General features: G+C 31.3%; 3 protein-coding genes and 1 long non-coding RNA gene across 5 annotated transcripts; 3 read left to right on the top strand and 1 right to left on the bottom strand.

Moving 5' to 3' along the window:
* Positions 1–53: 53 nt before the first annotated feature.
* On the top strand, positions 54–876 carry LOC105951984 (3'-5' exonuclease). Its single transcript, XM_012975481.2, has one exon. The coding sequence runs from the start codon at positions 113–115 to the stop codon at positions 800–802; it is 690 nt and encodes a 229-aa protein (XP_012830935.2). The 5' UTR covers positions 54–112; the 3' UTR covers positions 803–876.
* A 2,680-nt stretch (positions 877–3,556) lies between these two features.
* LOC105958418 (3'-5' exonuclease) lies at positions 3,557–7,339 on the top strand. Its single transcript, XM_088817982.1, has 3 exons — positions 3,557–3,626; positions 4,580–4,899; positions 7,334–7,339. The coding sequence occupies exons 1-3, from the start codon at positions 3,557–3,559 to the stop codon at positions 7,337–7,339; spliced, it is 396 nt and encodes a 131-aa protein (XP_088674108.1).
* A 3,255-nt stretch (positions 7,340–10,594) lies between these two features.
* On the top strand, positions 10,595–11,630 carry LOC105954919 (3'-5' exonuclease). Its single transcript, XM_012978603.2, has one exon. The coding sequence runs from the start codon at positions 10,756–10,758 to the stop codon at positions 11,542–11,544; it is 789 nt and encodes a 262-aa protein (XP_012834057.2). The 5' UTR covers positions 10,595–10,755; the 3' UTR covers positions 11,545–11,630.
* A 484-nt stretch (positions 11,631–12,114) lies between these two features.
* Positions 12,115–12,810, bottom strand: LOC148770668 (uncharacterized). 2 transcript variants are annotated; one of them, XR_016031266.1, is made up of 3 exons: positions 12,679–12,810; positions 12,557–12,595; positions 12,115–12,436 (listed from the first exon to the last, which is right to left on the bottom strand). It is a non-coding gene; the product is annotated as an uncharacterized LOC148770668 (long non-coding RNA). The 2 variants fall into 2 exon arrangements; XR_016031267.1 differs by having other exon boundaries at positions 12,115–12,433.
* Between the last annotated feature and the right edge of the window lie 2,171 nt (positions 12,811–14,981).

The following is a 14,981-nucleotide window of genomic DNA, read 5'->3' as shown; positions in this document are numbered from 1 at the left end:
TATATATATATAGATGCTACCCACATCTCTTCTCTTCAAAACATCAATTTTCATACTTCGATCTGAATATTCCTCACCAAACTTCATCAATCTCTCTATTATTTTATCTTCGATGGCCATGTCTACAACTCAAGCTCGCCCAAATCTTTTCTCGGTCCCTTTTTACGACGAATGCATCCACGTAACAGTAACAAAAGAGGCCCGACTAGTACATGAATGGATTCTTTCGATATGCAGTATTCACATCGATTTCTCGAAGAATCTTTTAATAGGTCTTGATACCGAGTGGCTGCCAAATCTAAACCCAGGCGAAAACCACCCTATCGCTATACTCCAACTCAGCATCGGCAACCGGTGCCTCATCTTTCAACTTCTTCACGCAGACTTTATTCCGGTTTCGCTCCACGCCTTCTTAGCCGATCCTCGCCACACGTTTTGTGGGGTCGGTATCAAAGATGACGTGGACAAATTATACGATCATCACAAATTACGCGTGAGAAAAATCGCGGACCTGAACGATCTTGCAAGACTGGCGACGATCAACAGCCAAAGTGGAAACGGAGGGTACAAATACATGGGATTGAAGAAGATGGCGTATGCGGTTCTTGGAAAGAAGATGGAGAAGCCATTGAACGTGACGCTCAGTAAGTGGGACGATGTGGAGCTCGATCGGGATCAAATTGAATATGCAGCCATTGATGCGGTAGTTTCTTACCAACTTGGTTATACACTGTGTTCGCCGATTTATCGTCCGCATCCAGGCTTTATCGTAGTTGGACGACCTGGATTGTTATTAGTTTAGGGGACAATTTTGGATGTTCTTCATGTGTATATTATATATTTTTTCTCTTTCGTTGCTAATTGCTAAATAAGAAAAGGGATTTATGTTGTTCTTTACATTTTTTTTATCAATGTTTTGGTATTGTACTTGGTTTAAAAATTCAGTTTATTTTAAGGCTTGCAGGCACATGAGAAATTAATTCGACATACCAGATTAAGAGTTGTTTCCTAATTAAAAAACAATATATATATATATATATATATATATATATATATATATATATATATATATATATATATATATATATATATATATATATATATATATATATAGATTAATAAACGTTATAATAAATATATATTTGATTAGTTATAAAGAAGTAAAGAACTAGAAGTAAAAAATATCACATGACTAAAGATAAAGAAAGAAAATTATTTGTTCAATTCTGAAATTTTGATGATGGCAGGATCTAAGATGGAGGGAAGAGTTAATGATGGAGAAATCTACAAATTAAGCAAACTAAATGAATTGTTGATCTATAATCATGTAACTAAAAATACTTTTCTTTTTGTTTTTTCCTTTCGAAATTCCCTCTTTTGTTATGGGGTAATTGTGGTGCTAATTTGCATGTTTAATAGAAAAAAGCCGTCCTAATGTATTTTCTCATTTCTAATGTATTTTCTCATTTCTTAGATAAATGAAATGTCTGTACACATGTACATATGTAGATTGTAGTGTAACTTGTAACTTTCAAAAACACGTGTTCTTCACTTTACACAATTGGAGATATTTATTGCAGAAATTTGTCGTTTGAGTGGATTTGCCGAGGCAAATTTTCTCTTTCCTTAAAACAAAATTCCTCCGCCACAGTGCTTACGGTTTGAACGGAAATCGTCTTCCAAGATATAACGGCAAAGCTTAGAATATGAACACTCCAAATCTCAAGTACGACGAATTGTACTTTATTTAGAAACTCTCAAAAAAATCTGCGGGAAAAGGTAGGCCAGAAGATGAAGAAGATAGAGACTTTTCGGATTGAAGTGTGAAATTTATAGAAAAATGATATCTATTTATATGATTTGGTCAGCTCGCCAGATGCCCCCGCTTTGTCCTTCTTTTCTTCGGTGGCTCTGGACATAACCGGCGAGCTCTAAGCCCCGTTAAGAGGCCCACCTCCTCAAATCTTTTAGTCCCATGTGGCGAGCTTTTGGTCCGACTTGATCTCTCGTAATCCAACAAGACTTGGGCCTAGTCATCATAGGAGCTTGGCCCATTGGTGCCAAACTTGTCTCTATCAAGTGGAAACTATATTGTTAGAACTGTATATATACATACTACACACCAAGAAAATATATATTTACATTTTTCATAATGAGACAAGTATTTACATTTTTTTCATTTTAATTTACAAATATTTTTCGGGCCAAAAGAAATAAATAAAGAGCGGACTGTGTATGATATAGAAAAATTAAAATTTGGGTTAAATACCCTGATAACCTATGTAACATATACACTTTGCACCCCTGAAGTATAGCATATGTAACACTTACCCCTTAAATTATCATTTGTAATACTTTCTCCGATCCCTTATCAATTATTTTTTTTATTAAAATTTAAAATATAATTATAATTTTAATATATCTCCACTTTTATTGGACAAAATAATTAAAAAGTAGTTTATAAAAAATATCAATTGAAAATCAATGCAATATTTATAATGTTAGTTTTTTTTTTTGGGTAAAAATAACATAACAATTTAATAATTATTGAATCATATAAAATTGAAAAGTAAATATAATAAATTATTGGTAGAAAAAATGTTACAAAATAATATATATTGCATAATAATGCATGAAAAGATAAAAATAAATTAAAACACATAAGATTACAATTAATTATGTATTAATTTCATAAAATATATCCTTATGAATATATTCGATTAATTGATAACAACAATAAGATGTTATATATTAAATGAGATTATTTGACAAAAGCCCCCCATTAGACATGTGTGGTTACAATAAGTCCAAAAAAAATTCTCAATTTTAAGATAAATCCAAAACTTCTATAATTAATTAAAAAGGTTAGATTTCACCATTATACCCTTTAATCATTTATTCAACCCTAATTTTATTGCGTATAATAATCACCCCCTGGTTGTTGTTGTTCGACGCACGAAGTCGAGATCTCAACCGTGGATTCAGCCCTAGAAATATCAGTTTTCTATGGATTATCGAGATCCAACATCTCAATCCACCAATACAGAGTATTTTTTTCAATTGTTTTGCGCAATTAGTCTAAATTCTCCATAAGCGATTTCTTTTTCTTTAATACAAATGGCTAAAATAGGTTTTCCTTTGTCAGTTGAAATTGAGGATTGTATTTTCTAATTGATTTGTGTTGTTTAGACGTATATCATGTTTTCGTCTTGTTTTTTATTCGGCAACTGCATTCTGTTTTGGTCTTTGTTTTTTTTTTTTTTCTGAAAAGTTATTGCTTAGTTTAAACTTGTTTACTGTGATAATCATTTTATGACTCAAAATAAATAAAAATATTGAAAATAATAATAGAATTAAGGCACGAAATGTGGTGTCCATCTGTATGCTGTTTAATATTGGAATTGACTTTGTCCTCTGTAAATACATTGTTTGTATTATGTAAAGGCAATGCCCATATTATTTTGTATTGGTGGGTGTAGGGATTGTACAATTATTTTTTCTTTCTTTTTTTCTTTTTTCTACCTGTTGTTATTGCGTTTATGGATCCAGCAGTGAAATGGATTTCAAGCCCAAGAGCAAACACCACACCATGTCGCTCGAAATGACGCTCGTCGGCTTTGTTGGTGGTAGTGTTGCACTTTTTCTAGGACATAATAGTGGATTTATGTTTCGAATAGTGGATTTACAAATAGTGGATTTACGAATAGTGGATTTACGTTTCGAATAGTGGATTTAAGAATAGTGGATTTAAGTTTTCGTCTCAACAAAATATAGATAATTGAGTAGGAAATTCGTCTCAACAAAATGCATAGTGATTTTCGTGCTTTTGTAATACAATTTTGCAAACATTGTGTGGTTTTTGAGTGTTTGTGGTTTCTGGGTGTTATTTACAGAATAAAAAAAATGTATGTGCTTTTGAATAATGTGGTTTTGATTAATGCAATAATGGTAACTATTTTTAAGGTTTCTAGTTGTAACAAACACCACTTAATTGTAAAACACCTAATGGGAATTTTATAACTGATTTGCGCCTTGCAGGACTCAATCCGCAGGAGAGGTGATGGATTGTTCGATCCACCTGCCGACATCTGCAATTATGATATCCTTTTCATACGAAGTGATTTTTATGTTGACATTATACAGAGTGGTTTTCAAGTTTCATAGTGGTTATACAGAGTGGTTTTCATGTTTATATAGTTGTTTATACAGAGTGGTTGTCATGTTTATATATAGTGGTTTTTATTTAAAAAAATGGAAAGAAAATAAAAAAAAAACACCATTTTTTAAAAAACAAATCGAAATTAAGAAAAAAAGAAAAACCATGAAAAAACAAAAATAAAAATAAAACCATTTTTTAAAATTAAAATAAAAACATGAAAAATATAAATAAGAAAAAAATAATATAAAATAAAAAACAAAAAATAAAAAAGAAAAAAAAATAATTACAAAATTTTCTTTTAAATCGAAATAAATAAAACCATTAAACAAAATAAAAAAGAAAAGGAAAAAAACCACCCTATCGCCATACTCCAACTCAGCATCGGCAACCGGTGCCTCATCTTTCAACTTCTTCACGCAGACTTTATTCCGGTTTGGCTCCACCCCTTCTTAGCCGATCCTCGCCACACGTTTTGTGGGGTCAGTATCAAAGATGACGTGGACAAATTATACGATCATCACACATTACGCGTGAGAAAAATCGCGGATCTAAACGATCTTGCAAGACTGGCGACAATCAACAGTCCGAATGGAAACGGAGGGTACATATACATGGGATTGAAGAAGATGGCGTCTGCAGTTCTTGGAAAGAAGATGGAGAAGCCATTGAACGTGACGCTCAGTAAGTGGGATGCTGTGGAGCTTGATCGTGATCAAATTGAATATGCAACCATTGATGCGGTAGTTTCTTACCAACTAGGTTATACACTGTGCTCGCCGATTTTTCGTCTGCAGCCAGGCTTTATCGTAGTTGGACGACTTGGATTGTTATTAGTTTATGGGACAATTTTGGATGTTCTTCATGTTGTGTATATATATTTTTTTTTTCCTTGCTAATTGCTAACTAAGAAAAGGGATCGAGTTTAAGAGTTGTTTCCTACCATGAAAAAAACAATATAAATATATATATATATATATATATATATATATATATATATATATATATATATATATATATATATATATATATATATATATATGGCCGAATGGCAAATAGGCCCATGACAAAGGACTTAAATGCACATTGGTCCACAAAAAAAAAAAAAAAAAAAAAAAAAACAGTCTTTCAAATAAATCCATTCCCATGTCTTTAGTCTAAAATACCTCCCATAACATATTTTTTATCAATTCCATCTATTATACTCTAACTTCCATAATATTACACATTGACCCCGAATTTAGATAAATATATCACATTAACCCCAATTATAATAAGTTTTAGAATTTTTTTTTTCAGAAGATAATTTTTTTTCGGAATTTTTTTTTCCGGCGTTGACTTTTTTTTTATGAAATTGTTTTTAGCCGGTCTCCGGCGTTTTTTTTTTTTTTTTTAATTTTGTTTGTCTTTAGAAACAATTATTTTAATTAATATTACTGTCTTGACTGCTAAATTATTGTCTCAGAGAGTAATATTACTGTCTGGAACAGTAATATTATGAATATTATTTTTCCGAACAGTAATATTACTAATATTAATGTCCCATAACTGTAATATTATTGCATGAGACAGTAATATTACATTCGAAGACAACAAAAATGCAGGCCAAGACGATAAATTTAATTAATACAGTAATATTACTGTCTCAGACAGTTAAATCACTGTTGGAGACAACAATTTAGCAGCCAAGACAATAATATTAATTAAAACAATTTTTTTAAGAAAAAACAAATTTTCAAAAAAAAAAGAAGTCAATTAACAGTTAAATTACTGTCTCTGACAGTTAAATAACTGCTGGAGACAGTAATTTAGCAGCCAAGACAGTAATATTAATTGAAATGTTTTTTTAAGAAAAAAAAGCCAATTAACAGTTAAATAACGGCTGCTGACCAGGGGTCTGTGGTGGTGGCGGGTCAAAATTGGGATCGAATTTGAAGTTTAGGTTAAAATTGGTTAATTGGTGAAATTGAGTTAAATTGGGGTGTAAATCATGAAATTGGATTTGAATTGAGTTTCAATAAATTGTTTGAAATTTCGGTATATATATAAACAGATTTTAAAAAAAAAACATTTTGCCGCCGGATTCCAGCGTGGACTTTTCGATTTTTTTTTTTATTCTGGTCTGTTTTTTCCGTCGCCGGATTCCGGCGTTGACATTTTGATTTTTTTTTACATCCGCCATTAAACGTTGACCGTAATTGTGCTATCACTGACAGTAAATTAACGTAATTATACTGTAAATGACAGTACATTAACGTAATTGTACTGCCGTTGACAATACATTTATGTAATTATTCTGCCGTTGACAGTAAATTAACGTAAGATTATTATTATTTTTTTGTTATTTTTTTTTTTAATTTTGTTTGATTTGTTGACAAGCCAACGTAATTATATTACTGTCGTTGGCAGTAAAATAAATGTAAACACAATAATATTACTGTCAACCACATCAACATTATTCTTTTTTTGGGTTTTTTGTTTTGTTTAAGTTATTCACGGAGTAACGTAAAAATATTACTGTCTATTATTGTAATATTACCGTAAACACAATAATATTACTGTGATTGACGGTAATATTACTGTTGTTATAGTAATATTGCTTCTGTTGCCAAGCAAGAAAAACAAGATTTGATTCAGGCATTCCATCGAGCACTTGGGGTGAAGAACATGACCCATCAACATGACTAAATAAGTTCTGACTACGAAGATTTGGAATGAGCTGAGCTCTCCATAAAAGGAAGTTTTCATGGGTTAATTTAATGGTGAGAATGCTAGAAGGTGGGGGCAGAGATACAAGAGAAAAGGTAAACGGATATGGATGAGGAAGAAGAGGGAGGATTGACCATAGGAGTAGACGGAGAGGGATCTGCCATTAAAGCAAATAAAAGAGAAAAAAAAAAACTAAGGAAGACGTGAGTCTTATGTAGCTCTAATTACCATGTTGAATCTGTAATCATACTCAAAGGTGTAGAAGATAGATATGGATATGAAAACCAAACAAAGAAGAGAATTGCGTATCCATTTTTATTTATGTTAATTTCACTATGTACATTGTACATATAAATAGAGATAAAATGATAAAGTTTGTTATGCTAGAAAACAAGAAGTCAGGACACGTGTCTGCCTATATATTCCCTTGCATATTTGTTGTGATCTCTTGTGGTGACCTGACAATAGGTTTAGTTTCTTGGGGAGAAAGATTATTGCTAATAGCCGTCAAACACATCAATATTATTATTTTGTTTGAGTTTTTTTGTTTGTTTGAGTTATTTACGGAGTAATGTGATAATATTACTGATTATTATTGTAATATATATTACTGTAGTTGACGGTAATATTAATGTTGTTATAGTAATATTATTGTCACTCACAGTAATATTAATTCTTTTAGCTTTTTACTATGTTTACATTTGTTGAACGATCAACATAGTAATATTACTCTATTAATAATGAGTTTTGTTGTGTTAATATTACTGTGCTAGAGATTAATATATCAATATTACTGTGTTAAACTGTAGTATAGTTAATTTTAGGCTAAATAGCACTTAACCCCTTGTGGTTTGGACATTTTGCACATGACCCCCTTATGGTATGAATTTAGGCACATAACCCCCTTGTGGTTTTGACATTTTGCATATGACCCCCTTATGGTATGAAATTAGGCACATAACCCCTTTGTGGTTTTGAAATTTTGCAGATAACCTCTTTATGGTATAAAATTAGCACATAAGCCCCTTGAATAGAAAACTGGAAAGGACTAAATTACCCCTATCAAGTCAAAAATTCTTTTTCTAATTTAAAAATAATTATTCTATAAAATGAAAAAGATTAATGTACTTTTTTGTAAAATAAGAAATATAATACATTATTGTGTTCTATTAATTGTACAGCACAAAAGGTATAAAATACTAGTTATTGTACGATTGACAATTTATTCGATTTTAAAAATCAATTTGAAAATGTTTAACATTATCATTAATTATGGTTATTATATTTTCTAAATAATATATTATATTATAGTTGTAATCGAACTTTAATTTTTTTAAGAAACAAAGTCTTTATTTTTTTATTCTTCTGGAAAAATCTAAAAAAACATTTCTCTAAAGTTGAAATGAAAATTAAATTTAAAAAAAAAATACGTGGGGTAAAATAGAAAAAACACAATAATATATTATATTTCTCATTTTACAAAAAAATACATTAAACTTTTCATTTTATAGAATAATTATTTTTAAATTAAAACAAGAACTTTTCACTTGATAGGGGTAATTTAGTCTTTTTCAGTTTTCTATTCACGGGGGTTATGTGCTAATTTCATACCATAAGGGGTCATGTGCAAAATTTCAAAACCACAAGACGGTTATTTGTAATGACCACTATAATAAATTGTTATAGAACTAAATAAAATTTTTATCAAATATCAGACAAATTTGATAAAAAAAAAATATCGATACTCAATATTTATTTTTTATTTTTTTAGTTTCAGCACATATCTATTGAGTAAGAAGAAAAAAACCATATAGTAAATAAATTTTCTTATGTTAATTCTCTTATAATATATATAAAAAAAACATCCTTTTATACTCACCCTTAAAACATTAGTATTAAAAAAATGGGACTATTAGTGAGAACCCCCTCTAACATTATTTTAATAAGGATGGATCTAGCTCATTTTCCTTTATTAGTGAGAGACCCATTACTTTTTTATTCTCAAATTTACCCTTCAACTATTCTCTACCAATTATCCACTAGTTTGATGTATTAAAAAAAATATATATTTTAATTTTAATTTTCGATTTTTTTATTTATTTCTTCTTTAAAATATAATAATAATAATTAAATTTTCTTTTTTATTTTTTTAATATTTTTATTTAATTATTTTTTTACTATATATATTTTTTTGTTTTTCAGTTAAACAACTATATTTCAATAAAACAACTATTATTAAAAACAACTGTTATTAAAATAATTGGTATTAAAACAACTATACATTCCAACAACTATTTGTTAAAGTAACTATTTATTCAAAACTACTAAAAAGTAATGAAAACAACAATATTGTTTTGCGAAAACAATTATATTGAATCAAATAGAAATTATTAAAACAACTATATTGAATCAAATAGAAATTATTAAAACAACTATGCATTCCAACAACTATTTGTTAAAGTAACTATTTATTCAAAACAACTAAAAAGTAATGAAAACAACAATATTGTTTTGCGAAAACAACTATATTACTATACGAAAACAACTATACTGAATCAACTAGAAATTATTAAAATCAACTAAAACAAAAGCAAAAAAAACACACTAGAACTCCAACAAAAACGACTATTATCGATACCAACTACAACCGTAACAAAAACGACTATTATCGATACCAACTACAAGTGTAATGAAAACAACTATATCCTTTTGACTAACATGAACACAGTTTCAACAAAGTAACATACATTCTACAATTAATTGAACGATAATCAGCCTCCCAAACAATACCAAACATAACGGACGAAGCAGATCCGCTTATGTTAAGCGCGAGGTTACGGTTGAGCGTCGGCGTTTGCGATTCTCACATGAAAATGCAGCCCCAGGAGATAAAGTAGAGAGGTAACGAGCAAAGTGTGAATAAAACGGTATAAATTCTGTGAAAAAAGGAAAATTAAAATTAAAATAAAATAAAATAGGAAAAGAGGAGAATTGAGAACAACAGATTGATGAACAGTACCACGGATTTTAAAAAAAATCTAATCTTTCAAAATTCCATAGAGAAATGGGGAAGAAAGGCAATAACAAAAACAAACCCCCAAAATAAAAAATAAAAAAAAACAGAGTACACACACAAACACGAAGAAGTGAGAGTAAAAATTACCAGTTCCGATGGAGATATAGATACAAAGGAGAGGATTGTTGAGTGAGAGAGCAGAGCTGCATAAAAGCTATGGTGTGAAAATTGAGAAAAATGAATTTAAAAGCAAAATAATTGGGAGTGTGATCAGCAATCAGAAGAAGAATGAATCAGACGCGAAAAATGAAACAGAATATATATGGCCGTTTGTGATGGACGATGTGATTTCTGAAAAGAAGAGAAAAGATGAGGGGATTAGAGAACGGCGGTTTGTGATTAGGGTTTGTAAATATAAGATTTGGTAATTAGGGATAATATAGGTATAATATTTAATAATTGTAATATTATTAATTTAATTAAATAATTAAGGGGGTTCTCACTAATATTGTAAAAGGGTATAGATCCGCCTTAATATAACCTAATTAGTTGGGGGGTTTTCACTAATAATCACTAAAAAAATATCTAAGTATTTTATTTGTACACAAATTCATTATTAATCTGTCAAATATTACTTCGGTTATTATTTGGTATGTTTTTAGGTATTTTATTTGTACACAAATTCATTGTTAATGTGTCAAATACCACTTCGATTATTATTTGGTATCTTTTATTTGGTAATAAGCTGTACCATGAAATATTTTCCTTTTTTTTTTAATTCCAAATTATACTTGAACTCAACTTCTTTTTACTTAATTAATAGGTTAGAACTAGGTTTCCTTTTGAATAATTTCCCGTCCTTATATATATATAGATGCTACCCACATCTCTTCTCTTCAAAACATCAATTTTCATACTTCGATCTGAATATTCCTCACCAAACTTCATCAATCTCTCTATTATTTTATCTCCGATGGCCATGTCTACAACTCAAGCTCGCCCAAATCTTTTCTCGGTCCCTTTTTACAACGAATGCATCCACGTAACAGTAACAAAAGAGGCCCGACAAGTACATGAATGGATTCTTTCGATATGCAGTATTCACATCGATTTCTCGAAGAATCTTTTAATAGGTCTTGATACCGAGTGGCTGCCAAATCTAAACCCAGGCGAAAACCACCCTATCGCTATACTCCAACTCAGCATCGGCAACCGGTGCCTCATCTTTCAACTTCTTCACGCAGACTTTATTCCGATTTCGCTCCACGCCTTTTTAGCCGATCCTCGCCACACGTTTTGTGGGGTCGGTATCAAAGATGACGTGGACAAATTATACGATCATCACAAATTACGCGTGGGAAAAATCGCGGATCTGAACGATCTTGCAAGACTGGCGACGATCAACAGCCAAAGTGGAAACGGAGGGTACAAATACATGGGATTGAAGAAGATGGCGTATACGGTTCTTGGAAAGAAGATGGAGAAGCCATTGAACGTGACGCTCAGTAAGTGGGACGCTGTGGAGCTCGATCGTGATCAAATTGAATATGCAGCCATTGATGCGGTAGTTTCTTACCAACTTGGTTATACACTGTGCTCGCCGATTTATCGTCCGCAGCCAGGCTCTATCGTAGTTGGACGGCCTGGATTGTTATTAGTTTAGGGGACAATTTTGGATGTTCTTCATGTGTATATTATATATTTTTTTCTCTTTCGTTGCTAATTGCTAAATAAGAAAAGGGATTTATGTTGTTCTTTACATTTTATTTATCAATGTTTTGGTATTGTACTTGGTCAAGTTTTAAAAATTCAGTTTATTTTAAGGCTTGCAGGCACATGAGAAATTAATTCGACATACCAGATTAAGAGTTGTTTCCTAATTAAAAAACGTTATAATAAATATATATTTGATTAGTTATAAAGAAGTAAAGAACTAGAAGAAGTAAAAAATATCACATGACTAATGATAAAGAAAGAAAATTATTTGTTCAATTGTGAAATTATGATGATGGCAGGATCTAAGATGAGCAAAATGTGGAGGGAAGAGTTAATGATGGAGAAATCTACAAATTAAGCAAGCAAAATAAATGATTTTTTTTTTTTTATCTATAATCATGTAATTAAAAATACTTTTTTTTTTCCTTTCGAAATTCCCTGCTTTTTTATGGGGTAATTGTGGTGCTAATTTGCATGTTTAATAGAAAAGAGCTGTCCTACTTCTATGATGGACAGATTCTAACGTATTTTCTCATTTCTTAGATAAATGAAATGGCTGTACATATATGTAAATGTAGATTGTAGTGTTACTTGTAACTTTCAAAAACATTTGTTCTTCACTTTACACAATTGGAGATATTTGTTGCATAAATTTGTCGTTTGAGTGGATTTTGCCGAGGCGAGTTGTCTCTTTCCTTAAGACGAAATTCCTTCGCACGGTGCATACGGTTTGAACGGACATCGTCTTCCAAGATACAACGCCAAAGCTTGGAATAAGAACACTCCAAATCCCAAGTACGCCGAATTGTACTTTGTTTAGAAACTCTCAAAAAAATCTGCTGGAAAAGGTAAGACAGAATTGTACAATGGCAGCATATGACAAAGTAACATGATCAAATGTGTATATATATATATATATATATATATATATATATAATGGGATTATGATCCAATCTTACTTGGAATAGTGGATACTACTTCACCCATCTGAAGTCGATCTGCAAAAACAATGAAGAATAAATCGAAAAACAAATTTAAACGATCGGAGAGATGAAGGAAAGTGGAAGGGGAAGATTCACACAGAGAATGGTGGTTTTTCCGGCATTCTCAAGGCCAAGGACTAAGATCCGAGCTTCCTTGTTCCCAAACACCGACAAAAACAGGCGCGTGAAAACAATTCCCATTCCCTCCCCTCTTACTCCGGTCAAAGAATTTCACGAAATCTAACTCTGAACAGAACAAATTTCAAAAAAACCCTAGATCGGATCGGCGCAGAGAAACAACTTGACGTAGAATGGAAGCACGGTAAAGAATTAATTTCTACGAATTAATCCTGTAGAACAAAATAACATTCAGAATCCACCGAATACTCTGGAATCCACCAGAAAAATAGAGAAAACTCTAAATATTTTATTAAAATTCGAAATTCTTCTCAAAATAAAGTCCTAAGACTACTATTTATACTAAAAAACTGAAAACTCTAATTAATCTAAGAAAATAATAAAAATTACCAAAAACGGAAAAAACGAGTTAAATCCTAATGCTAGTAGATCTCATAATTTCGGGAACAAACCAATTTACGGAATCCTAATACGATTTTTCTATGATTTGATATTAATTTTCTAAAACATACCTAAAATAGCAAAAACGAACTTTTAGGAGTCTAAACGACGTTGGATTGCTGAAATTTGACGTGATTCATGAGCTTTGCTCCTGAGTTTTGTTCCTTGCGCCGTTTCACTTTCATGAGCTTTGCTCATGAGTTTTGTTCCTTGCGCCGTTTCACTTTCATGAGCTTTGCTCATGAGTTTTGTTCCTTGCGCCGTTTCACTTGAGATAGAGTTCGTTTCGTACTCAAATACAATTTGAGTTCGTTGAAAACCCTTATTTTTCCATAAATATTTCTTTCTATATTTCCACCAATGCCCATTAATAACTCTTCTCCAAATTAAATAGTTATTTTGAAATTCCAATCCAATTCGACGTTCTTTATCACAACTCCCTCTTATCTTCCCTGCGGATGAATGAAACCCAAATTATTATCAAAACTAGGGCAAAATTAGGTGAATTATTGATTGTCTACCGTCGGAAAAGTGGAGGGGGCCGCCCGCTAGAGAGGAAACCGGTGAAATCAATAGGGTTCATTTTGGGAATATGAGGAGTAATGGTGGTGGATTTCTTATTTGAGGAGAATCTTTGAATTATGAGTGAGATTACCGTTGAAGAAAGCGACTTCTTTCCATATTGTATTGTTCAAGATTCTTGGAAGCTTCTACTCTCTCTCTCTCTCTCTCTCTCTCTCTCTCTCTCTCTCTCTCTCTCTCTCTCTCTCTCTCTCTCTCTCTCTCTCTCTCTCTCTCTCTCTCTCTCTCTCTCTCTCTCTCTCTCTCTCTCTCTCTCTCTCTCTCTCTCTCTCTTCTTTGTCTTTTCCGTTGAGAGTAGAAACTTTGAAATTTCAGCTGAACAATTTAATGAATCCAAGCTTTAAAATTTGTAGAGTCTAAATAAAACGAACCCGACATAATCAGGTTTTTCATTTCCTCGTCGTTTCCTCGTAAGTATGTACACGAAATATATATACTTCGGTCTTCGGTTTATAGTCAATTCTTATGTGTTAGGATGTTGTCGTCGCCAAAATCAGCCTTTTGGCATGTCAATCAAGAATAATGAGACTCTTAAGGTACTTCTCGATATTGTGTCAAAAAAGTGTGGAGCTACATATCCCGATTTGTTGGTTCTTCAGCACCTAGACCCGCGTGAAAGATTGTAGGTATCGGTGACGAGCGACGAAGCGCCTAACTAATGATGGTGAAGATGCATTAGATATTTAAACTTACTAAATAATCTAGCTAAATCATTAGTTAGTCGGTAGAAAATCAATATAATCCAATATAGGTAATCTAATCCAATATTGATGTGGTTGACAGTCATATCAACTATATTACTGTTTAACACAGTAATATTAACTATATTACAGTTTAACAAAGATAAAAACATGGATACAAATTTTAGGGAAAAAAAATAAAAAGAACTAAACGTCGGAAACTGGCGTAAACAAACAGAAAAAAAAAAGTTTAAAAAAAGAAAAGTCAAATTTGAATTTTTGTGGTCTAAATTGATGAAATTGAAGTTCAATTGGGGTTACAATTAGGAATTTGGTTTAAAGTGTTGAGTGTAAATTTGTCATATACATTAATTTTGGCTTTATTTATAATACATATTAAATTGATAGACTTATTGACGAAAGAGATATAACCCCTAAACCTAAAATAATAAACATAGTTGGTTAGGTACTTATGCATAAAAACCCCTATTAAATATATTACAGTTTAACACCGTAATATTGTTATATTACTCTCTACCATTGTAATATTAACACAACAA

Source organism: Erythranthe guttata, chromosome 5 (assembly GCF_056151865.1).
Source record: "Erythranthe guttata isolate IM_541 chromosome 5, IM_541, whole genome shotgun sequence".
Lineage (NCBI taxonomy): Eukaryota > Viridiplantae > Streptophyta > Magnoliopsida > Lamiales > Phrymaceae > Erythranthe > Erythranthe guttata.
The sequence above is the reverse complement of the archived record's forward strand: the minus strand, read 5'-3'. Positions and strand labels throughout refer to the sequence as shown.

Excerpts from the sequence above, each read along its gene's own strand:
- LOC105958418 (XM_088817982.1), top strand. The coding sequence starts at position 3,557 with ATGGATTTCAAGCCCAAGAGCAAACACCACACCATGTCGCTCGAAATG. Across the intron at positions 3,627-4,579 it reads GCTCGTCGGCTTTGTTGGTG|ACTTTATTCCGGTTTGGCTC; the intron begins GTAGTGTTGCAC and ends TTCTTCACGCAG.
- LOC105954919 (XM_012978603.2), top strand. The coding sequence starts at position 10,756 with ATGCTACCCACATCTCTTCTCTTCAAAACATCAATTTTCATACTTCGA.
- LOC105951984 (XM_012975481.2), top strand. The coding sequence starts at position 113 with ATGGCCATGTCTACAACTCAAGCTCGCCCAAATCTTTTCTCGGTCCCT.